The sequence below is a fragment of the Thunnus thynnus genome, chromosome 14 (assembly GCF_963924715.1).
Source record: "Thunnus thynnus chromosome 14, fThuThy2.1, whole genome shotgun sequence".
Lineage (NCBI taxonomy): Eukaryota > Metazoa > Chordata > Actinopteri > Scombriformes > Scombridae > Thunnus > Thunnus thynnus.
In genome coordinates, this window is record NC_089530.1 from 11130424 (window position 1) to 11151053 (window position 20630).

At 40.3% G+C, this 20630-nt stretch overlaps 1 protein-coding gene across 5 annotated transcripts in view; it reads right to left on the reverse strand.

Moving 5' to 3' along the window:
• pde10a (phosphodiesterase 10A) overlaps positions 1-20630 on the reverse strand; it is a 61708-nt gene that overhangs the window by 17878 nt on the left and 23200 nt on the right. For all 5 annotated transcript variants that reach the window (XM_067609803.1, XM_067609802.1, XM_067609804.1 and 2 more), the window contains one exon: positions 11158-11289. In XM_067609803.1, the coding sequence (XP_067465904.1) occupies positions 11158-11289 (132 nt within the window). The remainder of the gene's footprint in view (positions 1-11157; positions 11290-20630) is intronic.

Sequence of the window (20630 nt, forward strand, 5' to 3'; positions counted from 1 at the left end):
AGACACTGATAACGTTTATTGCCTTACAAAACAGATTTTTTATGTATTACTGAGGTCTTCTGCTAAAAAGAACAAGGACTCTGATTTACTGACATCACGGTATAAAAATTGTGTGGATGTGCTGACTGGCGTTTCAGAATGACAGAGTAATGTTACACATCTTACATTAGTTTATTTAACTTAGTTCACAGAAGAGCTGTTAAAATTAAATATCAGCTGAAATGAAAAGTCTTTCTTTTGGAGTCATACAAAGTCGTAAGTTATGATTTAGGAGTACCATCTGTGTAACGGGGAACTCAGATCTCTTAAAATTGAGCAACATGTGAATGAAGTCTGGAAAGTTGTATGGCCGGCAGTCACTGAACTCAAACAACACTATGTGTATTTTCAGAGCAATGGGCATTTGTTTTGGGGATAATGGGCTGTCAGACCAAAGGGCTTTCAGTCCAATGGGACATTTTTCAGACTATTTGGGTTTCGGAATAATGGGCTATTGGACCAATGGGCAGTTCCCACTAAGTTGATAGCTTAAAGTGAGACTCTAATTTGAAATACAAAATAAAACCTTCTTCCTTTTATAAATTAAATGTTTGATTCATAAGCAATAACCCTTGTTGCTACAGCCACTACTGGTGTGACCAGTTGCTTATGTTGGCTAATATTAGCTCATGTTAGCTAATGTTGGTATTGGTTAGTGAATATGACTTGATATTTGTTTGCGTTAATAAACTAGTGTAGCAGAAATTAAACATAAAAAGCAGTGTTTCACTGCCCTTACTGGTTGAAAGTTACACATTTGTTGGTCAGATGTGGTCAGATGCTCGCTCTGTTGGACCTGTAACCACACCCAACAGTGATGTCACAGTGTACAGACAACACCCTAGAGTACATGTCAACATCAATGCAGCAAGATGAGAAGTTAAACAACAGGAGGTCAGCAAAAACGACGGTGTTCAGTTACTCTTTAATCGATGGATATTAAATCTGTGTTACTATGCAATTATTCATTGTCATTGCTGAAAACATGCACAACCAACTTTCTCTGCATTAAAAGCTGAAAAGCAACAAGACTGAGCAACACAGATATCTGGTCTGGCTGTTTGAAGGCTGGGTGGATACTCTGCAGTGGGTTTGTGCACTGATGGTTTACAAAGGCACATCCCCACAAGCAACCAGTAAGCAAAACCATATGTTCCCCTCACAACAGTAGTCAGGTGAATGTTAAGTGAGCAAATGCAAAAAATATGCAGCATTCAAAGCATCAACACACGTTAAATATAAATTATAGATGAGTATTTCGTCTACATTTGATGCAGGACACATTTGGTTAAATTATGATCCTTTTAAAACAGAATTAAGAGAGGTATTAATTTAACTTGACAAGTGCAAAATTTTGTGGCCTTGAGTGCAAATTCCTGGTGTGATTTCAGGCTGTTGGAGAGACAGTAGACATATGACTATTGTCTTTGGACGTGGACACTGAAGTATGTGATAATAATGAAAGCCTCAGCCAATCATAACAGTTTCTGGACTTATACTCTGGGAGAGGGTCTGGGAGTGCTACTTGGGATGAAAATAAAACCATTCACACAGCTCAAGCAGTCTTCATTACACACGGGTCAACAGCACACGAGAACAGTAACTGCTCAGATCTCTTTGATAACTTTTCATGTGATCAAACCATGCAAAAAGCTGGGTAGATTTTAGAAACATCCACTGAAGTGCTGACTCGAGCTGGTCCTCTTGTGAAACAAACCTCTTTGTACATGTGAAGAAAGAAATTACAGCCAGCTACGTTGTTTGTTGTTTTAAACATGCCTCCAGTATGCTATGAGTTTCCTAACTTAGCCATGAGAGCTATTTTAGAGTGAACCCCTGGCCGTGCGTGACGTCAATCAGAGGACAGAGAGCTGCACTTGAAAGACTCCAAACCCTTTGAAAGAAGAAAAATTTTTCAGGCAGAATCTTTTTTTATAATGACTTGTTGAAGCCAGGATTCTTCAGACATGAACAAATTATACAAATATTACATGTATTTGTAATATACAACCAAAAAGCAGCTTAATAACAACTATGTTAATGAAAACACAGTGTTATACTCCTCTTGATTACTATTGATTCTTCTTATTCTACTTGATTCTATACATGATGAAAGGAGATACCGTGTTTAATGAAGGTGAATGACACTTACATTACAGTTGCTGCATTTAATTCATGTCTTTCATTTGCGTATCTTTGTGTGTATACAGTATGATGTAAATGGTGTGTACATGGTGTAGTCTGTACAGTACATATTATGTTGTATGGTATGCCAAACTCTGTGCAAGACCCTTGAGATAAAGGATTGTATAAATAAACCCAATTTGACTATACAGACTCTGTAAAAACATACCAGAAAATGTAATGCTCACTCCTTATTTGGATGATTGTTATTCACTTGGGATTTTTTAATTTACAGTGTATGTACAGTTGTACACTGCCTGTGGTGTACGTGGTGTTTGATAGCATGAGCAACATGTTCAGATGCCTGGGTAACTGTGAGCTATGAACGGCATTAGAAGATTTTTCCTCCATGACCTGAACTCTCAGCTCTCAGGCCCCCTCCTCACCTACTTGGCTGTGGCAGAGACAGGCACAGGAGCGCTCAGTGGGGGGGGGGGGGGGGGGGGGGGGGGGGGGGGGCAAGATAGGTCAGGACAGTTCAACACCAAATGCTAGCAGACACAAACACAAACACTGGCACTCAAGTCGACAACTGATGCGGCTGCAAAAATACAACATGTTGCCCATGATGAATGATATTAAATGTTAGATTTTGGGTCTTTTCTAAGAGACTTCTTGGGTTGCAGAGGAGACATGACATGATGTTGGCCTCCATTTAAGGGTGTGGAGGTTTTCACCACCCCGCCTGTTATTATAAGCCGCCACATTGCGGTGGCTAGTTCTCACCGACACATCGTTGCCACTTATCATTAGTGTGAGGTGTTGCAGTGGCAACGACTCCACAACACTGATATGTAAGAACACGACTGGGCAACAAGTCATATCGGTAAAATAGTATTGTGGTGAGGATATGATCATATTAAGTTACCATGTTACAAAATTCTGTTCTAAAAAAAAGTTTAATTTAAAAGTAACAAAATAAGTAAGTTATTGTTTTTCACATAAAATAGTTTGATGGAATTCATTGCATTGAACATCAATTTGATAATTTTATGTGATTTTGCATATATCTGCCATATGATCATATATCTGTAACATATTGCTCATTCCTACACAAGCCTTTCCACTCCCATAAATATGGAAAAGTGTGTGTGTGTGGGTCCCCAAAATATGCTCAAAGTCCCTCATGTAGGAAATGGTCACGGGGCAGTGTTTGTGGCGTGGTCCAATTACAGTCTGGCAAACCATCTCTGCCGGCAGCTCATGTGCAGCAGTCCCAGAGGAACCACAGGGTGAGCTGCTGACATGAAACTGGGAAGGTACAAGCCAATTAGGACTGTCCCTGCTCAGCGCTGTGTCCACAAAGTGAAAATCTGTGAGGGGCCAGAAAGTAACATGAAGCTGTTGTACTTGCAGGCTAAACCATAGAAGGTGAAATGCAGAAAATTCCTGTCCAGAGATATGGAAGCAAGTGCCCTTTAAGTCGGTTGTGCTAAACAAACGGCCTTGGACCAGTTCTAAAAACGTCTTTAGAGTAAGCATGCAGGACCATGCATGTATTCAGCAGGTACAGATTCAGCATGGCTCTCATTTCCCTGGTTTACCAGAAAATAGCCTGAATATATGTTTGGCTATGTTCTTGTTTCTTGTTGAAGAAAAATATGTGAGAAAATGTGTAGACCTTTTATACAGACAGCACCCATAGCATAAAATAACTTCCAAAATATAGATAGCTTTTTTTCCTATCCCGTTTTGCAACAATAACATCTTTGTTTCATCAGATTAGTGTCAAGGGATTAATCCTGATGGTAGAGCTATCCTTTGGGGCCGAGAGGGAAGGAACAGTATCAGTCAAAAGTTTGGACACACTTTCTCATCCAAGTGAATGGGAAGGAGGTATGTTCAATCTTTTGACTGGTACTGTATGTGTACAGGCGTGTGCATGTATGTCTGTGTGTTTTTATCACCATACGATGTGGTCAGCCATCAGCAAGGCGTCAGAGACCAGTAGTCTGTTCTAATGCCATCCCATATTTTCAGGGACCTGCTGTGCTTTTAGTAAACATAGGAGGAGAGGGCCGACATGTTCTTCGAAAATATACGGCCGGCTCACTCAACACTCAAAACTAAACACAACTGTCGAGCAACTCCTGAACTCAGCAGAGGCTGAGCAGACGTCCTCTAGTAACTTTCATCACTTCATTCAGTCTTTTCCTGAACCTGAACAACCTCAATAAAAGTGTTTTTTTCAGTTGTGCAGCACTGGGATGAACAACTTTTTATCTGGTAACAGGATCAGATGTATGCTATTCTGACTTCTAAACCAATGCTTAGTGGGCAAGACTTTTTTAAAGTTTTTATTTATGAGGTTAACATGTACAGTAATGTACACCCTGATTCAGTTTATTGCCTACAGTCCTGCATAAATAATTTTGAATACAACACTTTTTACATATACTGTTTATACAATGAGAGGGCTATATGGTTATTGCAGTTAATCATATACTGTATTATAATTTTATGTTCTTGAGATGAATACACAAGGACAAGAATTTGAATATGAATTATGACACAATGCACTGTGACATGCAAGATAGAGGAGTACACATCTCTGGCTGGAAAGACACAACTCTCACAAACCATCTTTGGAAAAACAGAACAAACAGCAAAGTTAAAATGAACGTATCAGCATAACATTCGACAGGATAATCCCTCTCCTGAGTCAGGATGTAAAATTTTCCTTTAGTTCTGAGACTGCAACAACAGTGGGATAGTAAAAGCCTTTCCACACCAGTAACACATATCCAGATTATTTAAGCATTTTAATTTCATTTTGATTAATGACCACTTTTGTGCCAGGGCAGGACATTTGTATCACAGAAAAAAACCCCACAGGAGCCATATTAGTTGTTGTAGATGTCTGTATGCTGATAGAAGAGTTGAACTGATAAAATAATCACATACTCATCAGATTCAGCAACAAGGAATGTTGCCTGTGTGTAAAACATTAACAGTTGAGAGATGCAGTCAGCTGCTAATTCAGCATCTCGAAGACAGAACGATGCTTTCAACTGATGCAAGAAAAATGTATTTAGTAGTATTTATCAAATTTCAGCTATGTTATGGTCAGTGAAAAGATTAGATAGAAATGTCCACTGCAGCTGCCGGGGCTGTTGTTCAGGTTTGGTTTTGTGTTTAATACACTGCTTCCTGAGGTGTGGAGTATTATCAACAACGTCTAGACTTAATTTCTTTGATTGAAATCACTCCTCAGTGTTTGCTCTGGAGCAGATGTGAAAAGTATGCATGAGAAAAAAATTGTTTCTATCTAATCTTTTGCATACTCACACTGCAATTTCTGCATGGCAGTGGTGTGATATGGTTGTAAGAAAGAAAACAAGATCTGGCAAATATTATATTTGATAAATTTGTAAAGTGATGAATTGATTTTCTGCGCAGAAAAAGTGACGACAACTTTAAATGTTTTAAGGTATCAAAGTGCAAAAAACTAAAAAACTGACATTGGGACAACTTAATGATTAAAAATCTAGATTAAATAATACAGCTAAATAATTTGGATCATTTCTGCCATAATCATGCAATACACAATAGCTTGTAGTATGTGTACATGTAAGCACAAAAGTATCTGGTGAATTGTTTGATTTGACACAGTGAGAAATGATTGAAGAAGCATCCAGAAGATATCCACAGCCCGACTGAGGCCTTTCATAGAGGAAAAATCCCTCAGTCAGCTGGGTCTAATGTGCACGATACTTGATGGGCGCTTTATTGATCTGCCGCCACAGATACACAGTCTCCCACAGGACGGTCAGCTAGCAGTGACTCAGCGGTCAATATGTGCCGACCTAGTGGTCGTCCTGCATCGACCTGCCCCATGGAGGACGTGCAGCTGCCACAAGCAGCAGTCTTCTTCTTCTCTGCCATGTTTCCTGTTCACCTACACATCAGTCCTCCATTTTCTTTTTTTACTGGTTATTTTTTACTGTATGCATATCTCTCTTTGAACAGAGATCCAGATCTCAGTGGGACTTCCTGTTTTAAAAAGGGATCAACTAATTATAAGGCAGTCATTGCGAAATTTAGGATAGTTATCAACAACTTTAGCATTTGGAAGACACTATAGGCTGAGCAAAGACTTCTACTTTTCAAAAACAAAACCTTGTTGTTTGGCAGATAATTTTAGCTGCATCTCAGACCACAGTTTTTTTTTTTGAAGTTGCACTCACTTAGCCTCGCGAGGGGGGCTGCTCCCCCCTGATAGAAAGCCCTGCAGGTGAGACAGCTCTCTTATCACAGTGTTAGGGTATGAGGTTCTGCTACACAAGCACATCTTTGTCTGCTTGTGACTGCCGTCCAAACACAGCTGAGAAACAGAATCAGCTGCTTAACAGAGAGAGACCCAACTCTTACCCTCTGGAGTCCAGGCCAGAAAGGCCAGAGACTTACTTCCTCAAAGCGCTCCTTTACTAATCAGACATGCAGTCCGACTTGTCAGGGACATTCAACTTTGTGAATAATGCTCTCATTATGAATAATGTCAGATTTTTTTATCTAACTATCAGATTATTCTTCCTTGTGCACAGATTCACGCAATATGGAAACAATGTGTAAAAAAGCGAGACCTTTCACAAAAGAAACATAAAACCTGTTGAAATAATATATAATAATATACACTGACACATTTCAGACTTTATCCAGATTTAATCCACAACTGTTTGTAGGAGCAGAATTTTAAGATCAAACAAGTCTAACAAACAGATGCTCTTACATATACACTCTGTGTGTGTGTGTGTGTGCACTGCGGGAGGCTCAGACGAGTGACGAGGGGCCTATCCCATGACAGCGTGTGGTGAGAAGTAAACACTGCCGGTGGGACAGTGGTCAAAGAGAGGTGTGATGATCAAATGATATCGGCGGGGATTCTGAGAAAACGTGTTCTGCTCACTGTGTTCAGTAACAGGGCGCTACGAGGCTGATCTGCTCTGTATCACACTGTTAGGACAGACCAACATCTGCCTTGCAAGCTGAGGCCTCATTTTGATAGATAAATACGACTGTATGAAGCAACAAAGTCAGAAAGAACAAGAAAAAAACAAGAAATCGGAAAATCTCTAATGTAGTATAACAAGTGTGCAAATGTGAATGTTTTTTTTCAGGAGTTACAGGCTGTAACACAACTTTTGCACAAACACACATTCACACACACTGGTGTGTACGCGTACTGATTTATGTAATCCAATGTTGTCCATCACATGATAAGTGAGAACGGGACTGGCTACAGGGACTGCTTCCAGGAAGCAGCGGTTATCTCAGTGACGATCACATGATGACAGGTCCTGCTGCTGCTGCTGCACTTAAAAAGAATATAAGATCAATTTGATCTCTAAAAACTGTCACTGGAATATAACAGACATAGAAATAGATATTTGGAATTAAACAGTGACTTTTATCATTCGAAACATGTTCAGGAACTTCTTTAAAACAAAGGGAGAAATGTGTCCCATGTGTCATCAAGTTACGCTGATTCCAGCCATCATTTCAACACAGTGACCATTCAGCCTGTGTGATGAACAAGAAATTAGTCACTACTTGTCATTTGAGTGGATACAGCCACTGAGAGGGAGATGCAGAGAGGCTTCAGAGTGGTGCCTAAGTGTCTGTTCACAATGGTCTAACAGAGGAAGTGGACTTAGAGTGATATTGCTGATGTGATGTAAAGATCAACCCGGGAAGAGACATGCAGCATAATGAGAGAGCTGTCAGGCTGATTACTGATGTTTTCATTCCGAGTCTGGTTGCCTGTCGCACAGCTCGAGAGCCCAACTGAACCCACCTAGCTTGTAGCTGAATATTGTTCAATACAATAACTGCATTTTACAAAGCATTCAAACAACTTGGTTAAAACCAGCTCAGAAAGCCAAGAAAGAATTTAATAATATGGCTTGGACGCTGTTATTTTCTATATACGTATATAAACATATATAAAGACTCAACACCAACACCAACCAAAAGACAAAAAACAACAGTGTGTCGGTTTGCCTCTCAGTACTTTCTAACTTTCCCAGCCTGTTTGTGGCACTCAGTCCCAAACCTCTCATAAAAAACGCAGTTCTTTAAAAATGAGTCACAAATATAAACTTTCATTTAAAAAAAAAAAAAGGCTAAACAATTTCCTCAAACAGCTGGGCACTGTGGCTTTTAGAAAACATAACTAAAACACAATTAAATAGAGTACATAGGGACTGTTTTCAGTTGCAGATTCGGTGTACTAGCAAGTACTGTATCAAAATAACTCAAAATAAACTACAATGCCAATCGCAACGAAGGAACACGTCCCCCATTGCAAATGCTGTGGCTCACTGATGTGTTTTTAGGATTTTTGGGACAACAATGGGGCTCTATGGTAAATAGGCTGCATTTATATAGTGCCTTTCTAGTCTTCCGACCACTCAAAGCACTTCACACTACATGCCAACATCCACCCATTCACACACACATTCATACACTGATGGCAGAGGCTGCCATGCAAGGTGCCAACTAGCTCATCAGGAGTTTTAATACTCATTCACACACACATTTACACACTGATGGCACAGCCTTCGGAAGCAATTTGGGGTTCAGTATCTTACCCAAGGACACTTCAATATGCGGACTGGAGGAGCCGGGGATCAAATCACCAATAATTTATTAAGATCAATTCATAGTTGGATTTAGTCTTTTCACAAGATTTGTTGACAATACAAAAAAACAGAACAGAAATAATTAAGCTACATTGTAACTCCGGTATCTGAAGAGACTTATAACCAATTGTTTCTAATGTGTTTTCACAAATAATTTTCAGGTTAAAATTGTTCATGTTTAAAGTCAAATTAGATTACAGAGAGCAGTGAAACTAAATCTAAAAAAAACCAATAATATATTACCTTGTTCTACATATTAGGATTAATATCAGCCATTGACTGATAAGGATTTTCGGAGTAGAGAGCAGAAGTCTAGACTGCATATCTTCATATGACCTACATTTATCAGTAAGTGACGGTACTCACTGAGAACTAAAGGTATGCAGGTGGGCAAATTCTGCAAATGCTGTTTACAACTAGTTATACAATTGGTGAAGCTGTATATTTCAAAAGGGGAAAAGCTACAATGTCACTGATTTTCTCCCTTTCACAACACAAAAAAACATAAAACTGATTTATTTCTATATCAGTGATGCCAGCATACAGTATATATGGTCCTCCACTGTATTTTCTCATCCAACAAATTGATGCGGGTAACCATTTTACCAGGAGCTTTACACCTAAGGGATCAGTAATCTAGTCTGCATTACTGTTGACCACTTTCCAAAGCATATCACAGCACTTTAGATTTTTCTACCTTTCAGGCAGTCAGGAGTTGCTGTGCATTTCTTGACAAAATGAGAGTCAACTTTGAAATTTGAAACTTGCTTGAAATGTGTAATCTATCCTAATGAACACCATGTCTGCTTTAGTTTTTGTCAAAGTTATCACTGGGCAGTAACGTGGTGCAGATTTCTTTTTGTTTTTACTGTGCAAGAATAACTTTAACTTTGTTCACTGTGATGGGCTACCTGACTCAAGCCAGTTTCGAGTGCCTGTGAGTAGATTTTTCTGTGTTTAGTGAAATAGATGAAAATTTGTGAAATGGAGAAAAAAAGACAATTTAAAAATCTGAAATGTCATGTTAAGTATATGCTAGGGTTAGGCTTAATAAATGAGCTAAAACATACAAAAACAAATGGTTTCTATGGTTCTTCAAACTATTGAGTCTTGGGGGAAATGTGGGAAAAGTTTAGTGATCAACTGAGAGAACTACACCTTTGCTCTAAGGGAATTTAGTTTCATGACTCATGTGATAAATGATGAAAAACACAGAAGAGCCTCAAACCTTCCTCCTTTCTGTGGAGCTCTGGGTTCGCTCTGTGATGAGTGAAACAGCGTTCTGCTCTGCTCAAGATTCATCTACTCTGATCTAAACTAAATGAGTCAAGTTATTCCTACTTGGCGCCGGCAAGTTTGATTAACATGAGGGCCTCTATTTGGTACCTGTCAACCTTAACACACACACATACACACACACACACACACAGACACTTACATACTGTATACAGGAAACTGTTTCAAACTGAAACTCGAGAAATCGACGTCTCTGCGTGGCAGCACTGAACACTACTGTCTGTAGACCTCATGTAGAAAGCAGCTCCAAAATGTGACAAAACCATCCTCCGCCAGTTTCCCCCTTCACTTCAACACACCCACACCCTGAGGCAGCACAACCCCCCCCACCACCACCACCACCACCACCACCTTCCCCACCCTCCCCTGGGCCCCCTTCAGCCGGCTGCATGTCTCTGGAGGTCGCCTCTGACGTCAGCAGCTCGACTGGGCAGAGTGCCAGCCCTGTAGGCCCTTGATGGATGCGGTTGGTCTGAGAAACAGTCCGCTGTGTGTGGGGCGCACGGCACAGACTCAACCCGGCCTGCTCAAACACATCTAATGACCTGTAAACACCCGACAGGTCCGTTCCTTCTCCCTTTCTCCTGTCTATCACACACGCTGAGGATTAAAGGAGACACATGTGAAGTTGAGTGATTTGTACTGCAAATGGCCGGGATAATAAATAGAACCCGCAGAGGCACACTCAAGCTCTGGTGATCCCATGGTGTTTAAGAGGAAGGTTTTTAGTTTTTCAGTGCAATAAAAGCAAACGACTGACGTGGCTGCAGATATTCAAGGCAGCCTGTATTTGTGGTTGACTCGTCAGGAATTTATTTGGGATTATGTGAGCTAAAAAGTACAAACACTGAACCAAAGCAAAATATTACGGAAATTACAACTCTGCGTCAATATACCGAAATCCGCTGATCCAATCATTATGTTGGAGCGATCCAGAGAGCTGCAGCATGTGTGTATGTTTCAATGTTTGTCCCTGTGTGTTTGGGAGTGGGTGTACCTGCAGGCCTGCTGCTGGTCTTCCTCTTCAGCCATCTGTCCAACGTCTCTGCACTCACACTCTCCAACACGAAGTCGTCCAGCATCTGCGGGTGCAGCGAGAGGTAGGCCTTCACTTTCTCATCTGTCAAGCCTGAGGAGCACAGAAACAAAACATCTTTTACTTCACTTACTACGCAACTTTATTCATAAATAAATAACGCTGGGAGATGGTTGCCAAAATCAAGGAAGTATTAAAAAAAAAGTTTACAGGAGAGCAACATGAGGTATAAGAGGATGGAAGTAACATCTCACTCAGGGTGACAGCATGTGTAAATGCACAGGCAACAAACAGCCGAAGGTCATCTTTACAGTGAGGCGAACGCGGCGGCAGCAGTGCCTAGGATCCAGCTAAAGCTCTCAGATAGCCAGGCTAGCTCACTTATGTTTACTGTAAAGCTGTGTCTCCAGGGATAGGAGCCCCCAACAGAGGCAGCAGGATAAAGGAGGACTCGATTGTGCTTAATAGGCAATTAGGTTCTTGAGAGCTTGCTAAGTGCTGCTGTTTACTGTCTTTGTTGTCAGGGAAAAAAGCAATTTGCCAGACCATCGTTGAGGGAAAGTTGTTTTTAATACACCCGCTGGCGTCTGCACGGTTCAACTGAGAGGCCTTCATGATGCACTGGGAAACCATCATGTTTAGGTCATTCACGCAAATGGAGTGTTTGTCTAAAACAAAGACGTGTAACTGTCTAAATTCAGCCACAGGACGTCATCTCATCATGAGACCGTGAACTTAACGCTGACATGAAATGCAACCGAAGGCAAATCATTCGTGGACAAGCAAAAATAATCCGACGGCAGTGCTGAATTTACATTTTATGGTATAGTACACAGTAATAGTATCTGTTATCTGATAATACGAGAGAGAAAACCCCGATCGTTTTTATACTGCTTTCTCACGAAATGTCTGGTTATCAGCAGCATCTGTGTAGACTCCCTTCAAGTGTGAATCACAGGAGGACATGCAGCTGGAAGGCATGTGTTCTGCTGTCAGACACACACACACCAACACACACACACACACACACACGGCATGAAAATATTACTAAGTGGAGTCTGAAATCCTGTATATCGGGGTAATGAATGGCTACAGACACTTGTGGGCAATAAAGCAGTATGCTAAGGATGGCACCAAACAACAACAACCAAAAAAAAACAACAAAAAAATAAAACTAGATGCAGGAGATAGAAGCAGCAACTTCCACTTCAGCTCAGGTAACCTGTTATATGTCTTTAAAAAGTGTTTAAAAGTTGCATTTGAGGAATAACTTCCGCCCTTTCAATGTGAATTTATTTTTTTATAATCAAAGTGCTCCTGACTCTGGTAAAGATCCGGAGCAGCTACCTACGACCTTTGATCTATTCCCCCAGAACAAATCATTTGATCTGCAGTTACAATGGATCATCTGCTCAGCGTGTGTGTGTGGGTCGAGCAGGCTTGTGGTTGCAGGCAAATAAGGCAAACAGAGGTGGGGGTAAGTTTGGAGGGTGGAGGACACTGCGGTCTGACGCTGTCCAGACACGAGACACAGCTCTTCAGGAGCGGAACGCCTCACGAGACTCCTGGCCAGCTCTGACGCACATCGGCAGAATACGGCTTAATAAATCAGAGAAAGTTAAGGGGGGTGAAGTGAGCTGCAGGGGACAGAAAGACACACAGAGAGGAGTAAAATGGGAGCGCTGCAAAAGGCCCTTACGACTTTGTCCTATTTGAAACACAAAGAAGGCACTGTCATTAGTGACACTACAAAAAAATAAAAAAACAAGGACGCTGTATGAATTTATGAATACGAGTTTTGTTTCTACAAGCTCTGAAAATTATTTAGCTATCATATGTGTGCACATGAACAAAAATAGTCAAATGTCCTATTTCCTTGGGGCAAAAGCAAACAACAGTGATAAAAAAAAAATTGCAGTGGGCATATAATGGTTGATAAAACAGTAATCTGTTAGAGCTGCATACAGAGTATTTGTATGTGCTTAAAATCACTGACCTATACTTGCAAACACTGCGGAAACAATAATTTGTGAGGCGTTGCTGGTGAGGCAAGGACCCCTAGAAAAGCTGCTGTTTATTTCTGACCCCTAATTTAACCTTTCACCTTTTTCTATTTTGACTGATAGACTTTTGAAAAGTACAAGAGCACGACATCTATGTCAGCTTTTTAGAAGAGGGCTAATAATGTCTCAAAGGAGAAGTCCAGCAAAATTCTATATTTTCTTTTATTGTCTACAAATCCCCAAAAAAGACCAACAATGTGTTAGTCAGTCTCTCAATACTTCCCTAGTTCCCCAGATTGTCTGAGGCTCTCAGACCCAAATCCATTTGTTCCAACTGAAGTCGTAAATCTTTAAAAACGGGTGACAAATATATGCTGTCATTTCCCACAACAGCTGGGCACTGTAGTTTTTAGCAAATGTTACCCAAACAGGAAGAAATTGTGTTTTTGCAGGGGATCATTTTCAACCACGGAATTGGTGAGCTAGTGACTATTTACAGTATTTTTTGAACAACAAAGGAGCTCTGTGGCACAGAGGAATAATCCATATCAGGCTTTGGCTACACAGACAATACTTGTCAGTAGGATCGTTGTTGGTTTTGGTCTTTTTATGGGATTGTTGACAATAAGAAAAATTTAGAATATCACTTGATATTTGGAGTGATATCAAAATTATACCAGACATGTCACAACGACATGATGATGCACCGAATGCTTGAAGAGATAATAATATATTAATACGGAGCATTAAAGGAAGACAGTTTATATTATCAGGAAGCCTTCAAGAGTCAACTTCCTCTAGAATAAATGTACGAGAACATGTTAAATCAGTTTTATAATTTAAACATTTTGCGCAGATAAACAGTTTAAAACAGTTCAGTAATGAATCAGTACAGATACTAAAAAAGCATCACAGTCCAGGTAAAACTCCACTGTTGGCAAATAGACACATTGTTGTAATGTAGTTAAAGGAAAAATGTTTTTATCTGTATCAGTTTAAATGCTTGTAGAAATCTGTGGTTAACGGAAAAAAAAATCAAAAACATATATATCGTTAATCTCTATTAAAAAGCTCTGGAAAAAGAAGCAAGAAGAATGACTGGTTTGACTGAATAGCCACTATTGCAGCATGATGGTGATTGATGGCACTTTTTTCTGCTACTTTCTGCCGACCTTACAGACTTCTGAAGTCTTTAGAGCCACAGCTCAACCTAATGTGACCGCAGTGACACTCAGAGCTGTGGGATATGCGTCAGTGTCCTGGGCCTACGACTACGGCGGCTAATCAAAGGTGCAGCCAGATCTGTCCCACATGCTGTGGTCCAGAATGGTTAACCCCACTGGGAACCACATGTGCTCACTCAATCAGGAGAGAGAAAGACCGCTGTGGAAGGAGCAATGGCTTGGTCACTGGTTTGACCGGAGTTTTTTCCCTTTTATTTCGTCAAACCTCAGTAGAATTTTCCTTTCTGCTGGGGCCAGCACTGCTAAAGACAATGGTGTCGACAAAATAAGCTGATTTTGATTTTAAGGAACATAATGATAGAGAAACATGTCTGACATGTCAAACACACACAAACCAAAATGACTATAAAAGTCCAAATTCTCATCTTCTAACAGGCTCTTTTTTTTTTTTTTTTTAGATTTGTCAGTTTTTAAATCTTCAATATCTTGAGCCAGTCTTCTTTGAACTTTTCTCAGTGTAGAAATACTCAAAATACTCCATGACAAGTAAAAGTCCTCCATTCAAATTCTTACTTAAGTAAAAGTACAGAAGTATTGTCGGCAAAATATACTTAAAGTATCAAAAGTAAGCTTATTCTTTCTGCTGTAAAAAGCTCCCTGTGACTGATATCAGAGTCAGAATCAGAAACAGCTTTATTGCCAAGTAGGTTTGCTTTGGTCTGATGATGCATAACAATAAACTGTGACGAGCTGGCAAGCACTGCAAAATACAAGAAACATAAGTGACAAATTAACCATAGAAGATATGAAAAAGTGTTAATTTAATAATAGTCTTATAATAAAAATAATAGAGCTGTGCAGTTTTGTGTAGGAATGTACATAAGTTCACAGTATGAGGATAAAATATATATATTATCATACTGATGCATTGATATGTAAGCACAGTTGTTTGGAGTTGGGGCTATTTTTAACTTCTTAGTATACAATGGGTAATTTAGCCCAGCGTTTCCCAACCCAAGGGTTGGGTCCCCCAAAGGGTCACAAGATCGATGTGGGGGTCATGCAGTGTTAATGAGGTAGCACAGAAGAGAAACAAAGTTTTGCTACAAAAAAATGTATTAATATTTAGGACGTTTGCCTTTTTTTGTGAAATATTGGATAATTTTACCTCTTTGGGTCTTGAACAGTCATTTAGATGAAACCATCAGAGAAGTTTAAAGGAGAAATCTCTCTAGAAATCTGAAATGTGTGGGGGGTTTTTTGTAATGGCTCAGAATCCAGAACATTTGGGTTTAACCTTTAACAGTGTATTGTATTGTATAAAATTATCCTAAGTTTTTTATGTAAAACTGATCTGCAATAACTAACAACTATAGCTGTCATAGAGGGGTAAAAAGTACAATATTTACCTCTGACATATAGTGGAGTAGAAGTGTACAGTAGCATAAAATAATCAAGTAAAGTACAAGTACCTAGTAGAATTGTACTTAAGTCCAGTACTAGAGTGCTTAAGCACCATTGTGCTAATAGGAGTTTGAGTCAAATGAAGTACACTCATTCAGACAAATGTAAAGGCGGGAAACAGCTTGTTGTGCAGCATGTTTGTGAGTGGCTGAAGCCCAGCTGGCAGAGATTTCGGAGCCTGACTCAGACTTGGGCTTCCTGTGTAAAAGCTAAAGCCTGAATTCATGCAGTGAGGTATTGTTGCATAACACTTATCTTGACTATAGCACACCACACCCTGGGACTGGGAAGGGAAGTCCAAACCAGTCACAGTCTGTCTGGGTCTCTGTGCTGTCGCATCCAAGTTTCAGTACTAACACACTCCAATTAGACAAGGAACAAACTTACAGACGGCATGGACTGGGAATCTATATTAGGTCAGCATCAATTTGTGGGATGGAATTTCAGGCATCAAAACATCCTGAAAAGGCTTCGAAACAGTTCCAGTTTATGGGCATTTTTATTAAGGAAATCAATTAGGCATGGTCTGATTTTATATGGAAAAGTAAATGGCTTGTAGAGATGCTGTAAACTGTAAGTAATTTACTTCATCGTATAATGAAATGTGCTTTCAATAAATTTTTTTTTTTTCTATGTTTTGTATTAGTATAGCAACTTTAAAGTACTGAAACAAGCATCAGTATTGAAACCTGACGATAGTGAGTCTTCCAGACAGTTGTGGTGAAATACTGATACAGATCAAACATTACTTACAAATAATTGCAAAATCATTCTGCTAATCTTTTGACATATTCTTAATCAGGTTTGGTAAATAGTGAAAAGGCTGGTTGAAATTTGAAGTGTTGCAGAAAATCACAACTCATGGGATACAAAAACTAGTTGTATTATTATTCGACGATGTGATTTAATATCATATTAGAGCTAAAAGTCGTAATGAGACGCGTTGCAGGTCAACATTTATCAATGGCACACAGGAGTGAAAGCACCAGAGTATTTCATCTCTTTATAGGAGGCTTCTTCAGAGAATAGGAAAGGAAAAGAAACCCCTGTGAAGCAAGGCCTAATTTCTCTCGCTGACATCTGTCTGTCCTTATTTTGCCATTTATATTTTGTCTGCACAAGCTCTCACTGCCACTGTTTCGATGCAACACCGCTCCTTCAGTCTTCATCTGAGGGCAGAGGAACAATGATGGTGACTGCACTGGATGTCTACAACTGCTGATCAACCTCCTCTTTTACTTTTTTTTTTTAACTTGAGGGATTCTATTTCAAAATCAGAGTTTCTCAATATGAGTGTATGTGACGAGAGAAGACTCATCCACACATCACAATGCATGCTTCTTACCCAAGACACTCCCATCTAGCTGCTGCAACTAACGATGAATTTCATCATCGATTAATCAGTAAATTACTTTTTGTGATTCAATTAACTTTTAATATCAGAACATAGTGGAAAATCTGAATTTTCCAGAACCCAAGGTGATGTCTTCAGCTTGCTTGTTTTGTCTGTCTGACAGTTTAAAACACCCAAATTATATAAAACAGAGAAAATTATGTAAATGTTCACTTGATAAATGCCTTACAATATTAATTAATCATCAAAATTGTTGTTTATTGTAATGAAGTCAGCCCATGACGACTGCATTTTCAACAGCTCGTCTGACAATTTCTGTCACAATTTGCGATATTTGTGAGCAATTTTTAAGGTGGTGTTTAATTTACAATTTTTGCAAAATTGCAAAAAAAAGCTAAAAAGTATGATTGTCTCAAGAAATCAGTCATAATTATAAAATGTAATAACATCTAATAAAAGTAAGAGATATTTTCAAAAGTAGAGAAATTATAAATTTGTAGATGTGAACTATTTAAAGAGCTAGCCACAAAGTCAAACATGTTTCAGAGACTTTTTGTCCTGAATTAAGCTTGTCAGGTAAGCTAGTCTGGTAAAACTCTCTCCCAACAATGTCCATAAATAAAATGTTTAATTGAGGTGTGAGGGTAGACACGGTTGAGCTTAACAATCAGTGAGTAAGGTCTGCTTGAGAAGCTCTCTTAGGGAGAGAAAGTTCATGATGCATTGACTCATTTGGAAGGAAGGTGGTTACTACAGGCGGATGAAGTGTCATTTTATTTGACGTGAGCTCTTCTCAGAGTGGCTCTAACTACCAGTATTTTATGTAGAAAAGGTGGTAATGTCATGGTGCAAGGAAAGTTTTATTTGATCTTTTTTTTTTTTGCAGAAATACTGCAAGAATTTTGTCAAAACTGCAAACGCTCACAAATAACATGGGATTTGGTTAAAAAAATACATTATTTCCCACTTCTGTACCTGCAAATTCCTGGAGGGACTGCCAACGGAATGCATTGCTTTAATTGAAACAATTAACTAACGCATACAGATAAAGGAAGCATTGGAAACTCTGCTAAAAACAACAACCAACTCCACCCTATCTCCATCACTCATCTCTATTCCCCATGATGCAGTTAGCTATCTGTGTGATAGTGCCTGAACAGAAGTGAGCGTGTGTCTTCGGTGCTCCTGTCAGATGATGTCGAGCGGCAATGTCAGCAGCATAGGCTGACCCCAGCAGTGCCGATGTTTAGTGAGCAAGATGTTCCTCCTCTGCAACACATAGATGAAAAATGCACATGAGAGAAAAAGGGAAAAGACCACTTCTCTTGAAGCGCACTCCTTCTGGCAGAGAGTCAAGGGCAAGCTGCCAAGGTACTACTTTTCACTTTCCTGACATGAGGCTGTGGCAGGAAAGGGGAGGGAGGGAGAAGGGAGGAGGTGGGGGCTGAGGGGTGCGTGCGTCAGCAGGTCCGCCTGGGACTCCCTTGCCAGGAGGTGGGAAGAGCATGTGGTTCTTATCTTATCTATGGGAGGGCTGGAGCACAGCGTCCAACACTGACATTCAGTGAGCGGCAAAGAGGAAAAAAAGAGCCAACACTGAAGATGAAAACGCTTTGACTCCCACTTTTCACCTCATTTATTCATTGAGACTGTGCCGGTGAAACTGGCTTTGTATGTGTGTGTGTGTGTGTACATACACAGGTGAGCGCACACATACGCACACCCTCCCTACATTCCACAGCGGCCAAGGGTGAGGTGACCGGTGCTGCTAAATCAATACTAGTCAGTGAAAAGGTGTCAAATTAAGAAAATGCTGTTTCACCCTGGACTCTAACTGCAATCCCATCACTTCCAGAGACACGCCCCCACACGGCGAAAACAAACAGTGCTGCACAAACATGCAAACTCACACCTCACACTCGAGAGAGAGAGAGAGAGAAAGAGAGAGAGAGAGGGAGATTTCCATGGAAATGTAATTTGCATTATTTCCACTTGCATGGTCCAGGTCATTAGACGTAAAGGGTAAGGGCTATAAATGGCAAACTGAGATGTAGATAAGGCATGTCCCTTGATCCACAGCCTAATAGTGCGGTCACAGGCAAGCAGCAACAGCAACACTCTAACTGCAGTCAGGCCAACCTTCACCCTCAACTCAAGTCATAAACTTTGAGATTATAAAAAAAACTTCCTTGTCCATTTCTTCCAACGACGAGCATAGCCAAAGGTGGCAGATCACACAGCTGCCGAGACAGCTGATAATGATCCTTAACAGTAAAGCTGGTGTTGCTGCCTCAGAGTAAACATCTCGCCCCAACCGGTGGTTAGATTTCTGTCCCCCCCCCCCACACACATCAGCGATAGGGGTCATGTTCCCCGCTCCACATCTGGACTGACGCTGAACTCCGCAGCCGCTCCGCAGAGGGCCCAATGGGGACCCGGTAATGAGAACCACAGATCCTTGCGTCTTCTCCAGTGCCGTGTTCTTTTATGAGCCTTGACACGAGGACAAGTTGTAAAGAAATCTAAATGCATGTGGCCTTTTCCCATCCCCTCAGATACAAACCCCCGACAAGATGACAGAGGGTCAACGGACGCCTTGAGGAGAATGTCATCTGTTTCACCGCTCATATTGTGCACTGTGCCCTGGCACCGATCCAGTCCTGCACAGATCTTGATATAAAAAGGGTTCAAACTGCGTAACAAGTTACTTTTCTGTGGCTTGAATTTCCTGAGAGTTTAAACAAACACTGAAGACAAATCACAAAGAGAAACTATTTGGCATCAGCCCAGCCTGGGATTATTCATGCATTCAAATTTCAATCAAGCTTTCAATTTTCATATTCCAATCATATCAAGCGTGATGTGTATTTATATATTGAGTGCGTGTGCAGAGAGAAGTCCTCACAGTGAGAGAGAAGGCATGCAGTGGGGCAGGAAATGTCCAGCGTGAGCACTTCCTGCCTGACAATGCACCCTTCTTCACTGAGTTAAGCAATTCGTCGACAACCAATTGGGTTTGAAAATGCCTGAGAGATCACATTAGGGCTGACCCAGACTGACCTCCGATACTGACCAGAACTTTCCGCAAACAATGACACACACATATGCATATATACTGTATGCATGCAACGTGAAACTACAAACAGCTATAATATCCCAGGACTAAATAACTAACTCACTACTTGTGAGGTTTACAATTATATGAGCAACCTGGGAGTGAATGAGCCAATATGTTATTCTTACAAACCAGAGTCTGTCTCTCCGGGGAGAAACTGGATTTGCTGGACAGTCCTGCAACCAGTCTCATTTCAGAAAGGACAAACAATGATAAACATGCCGTTAGTTGCTAGAAAACAAAACACTTTTGCACTTTTTAAACTACAAAAAGCCGTGCACTTTTCTGACACATTAAAGGTGACCTATCACATG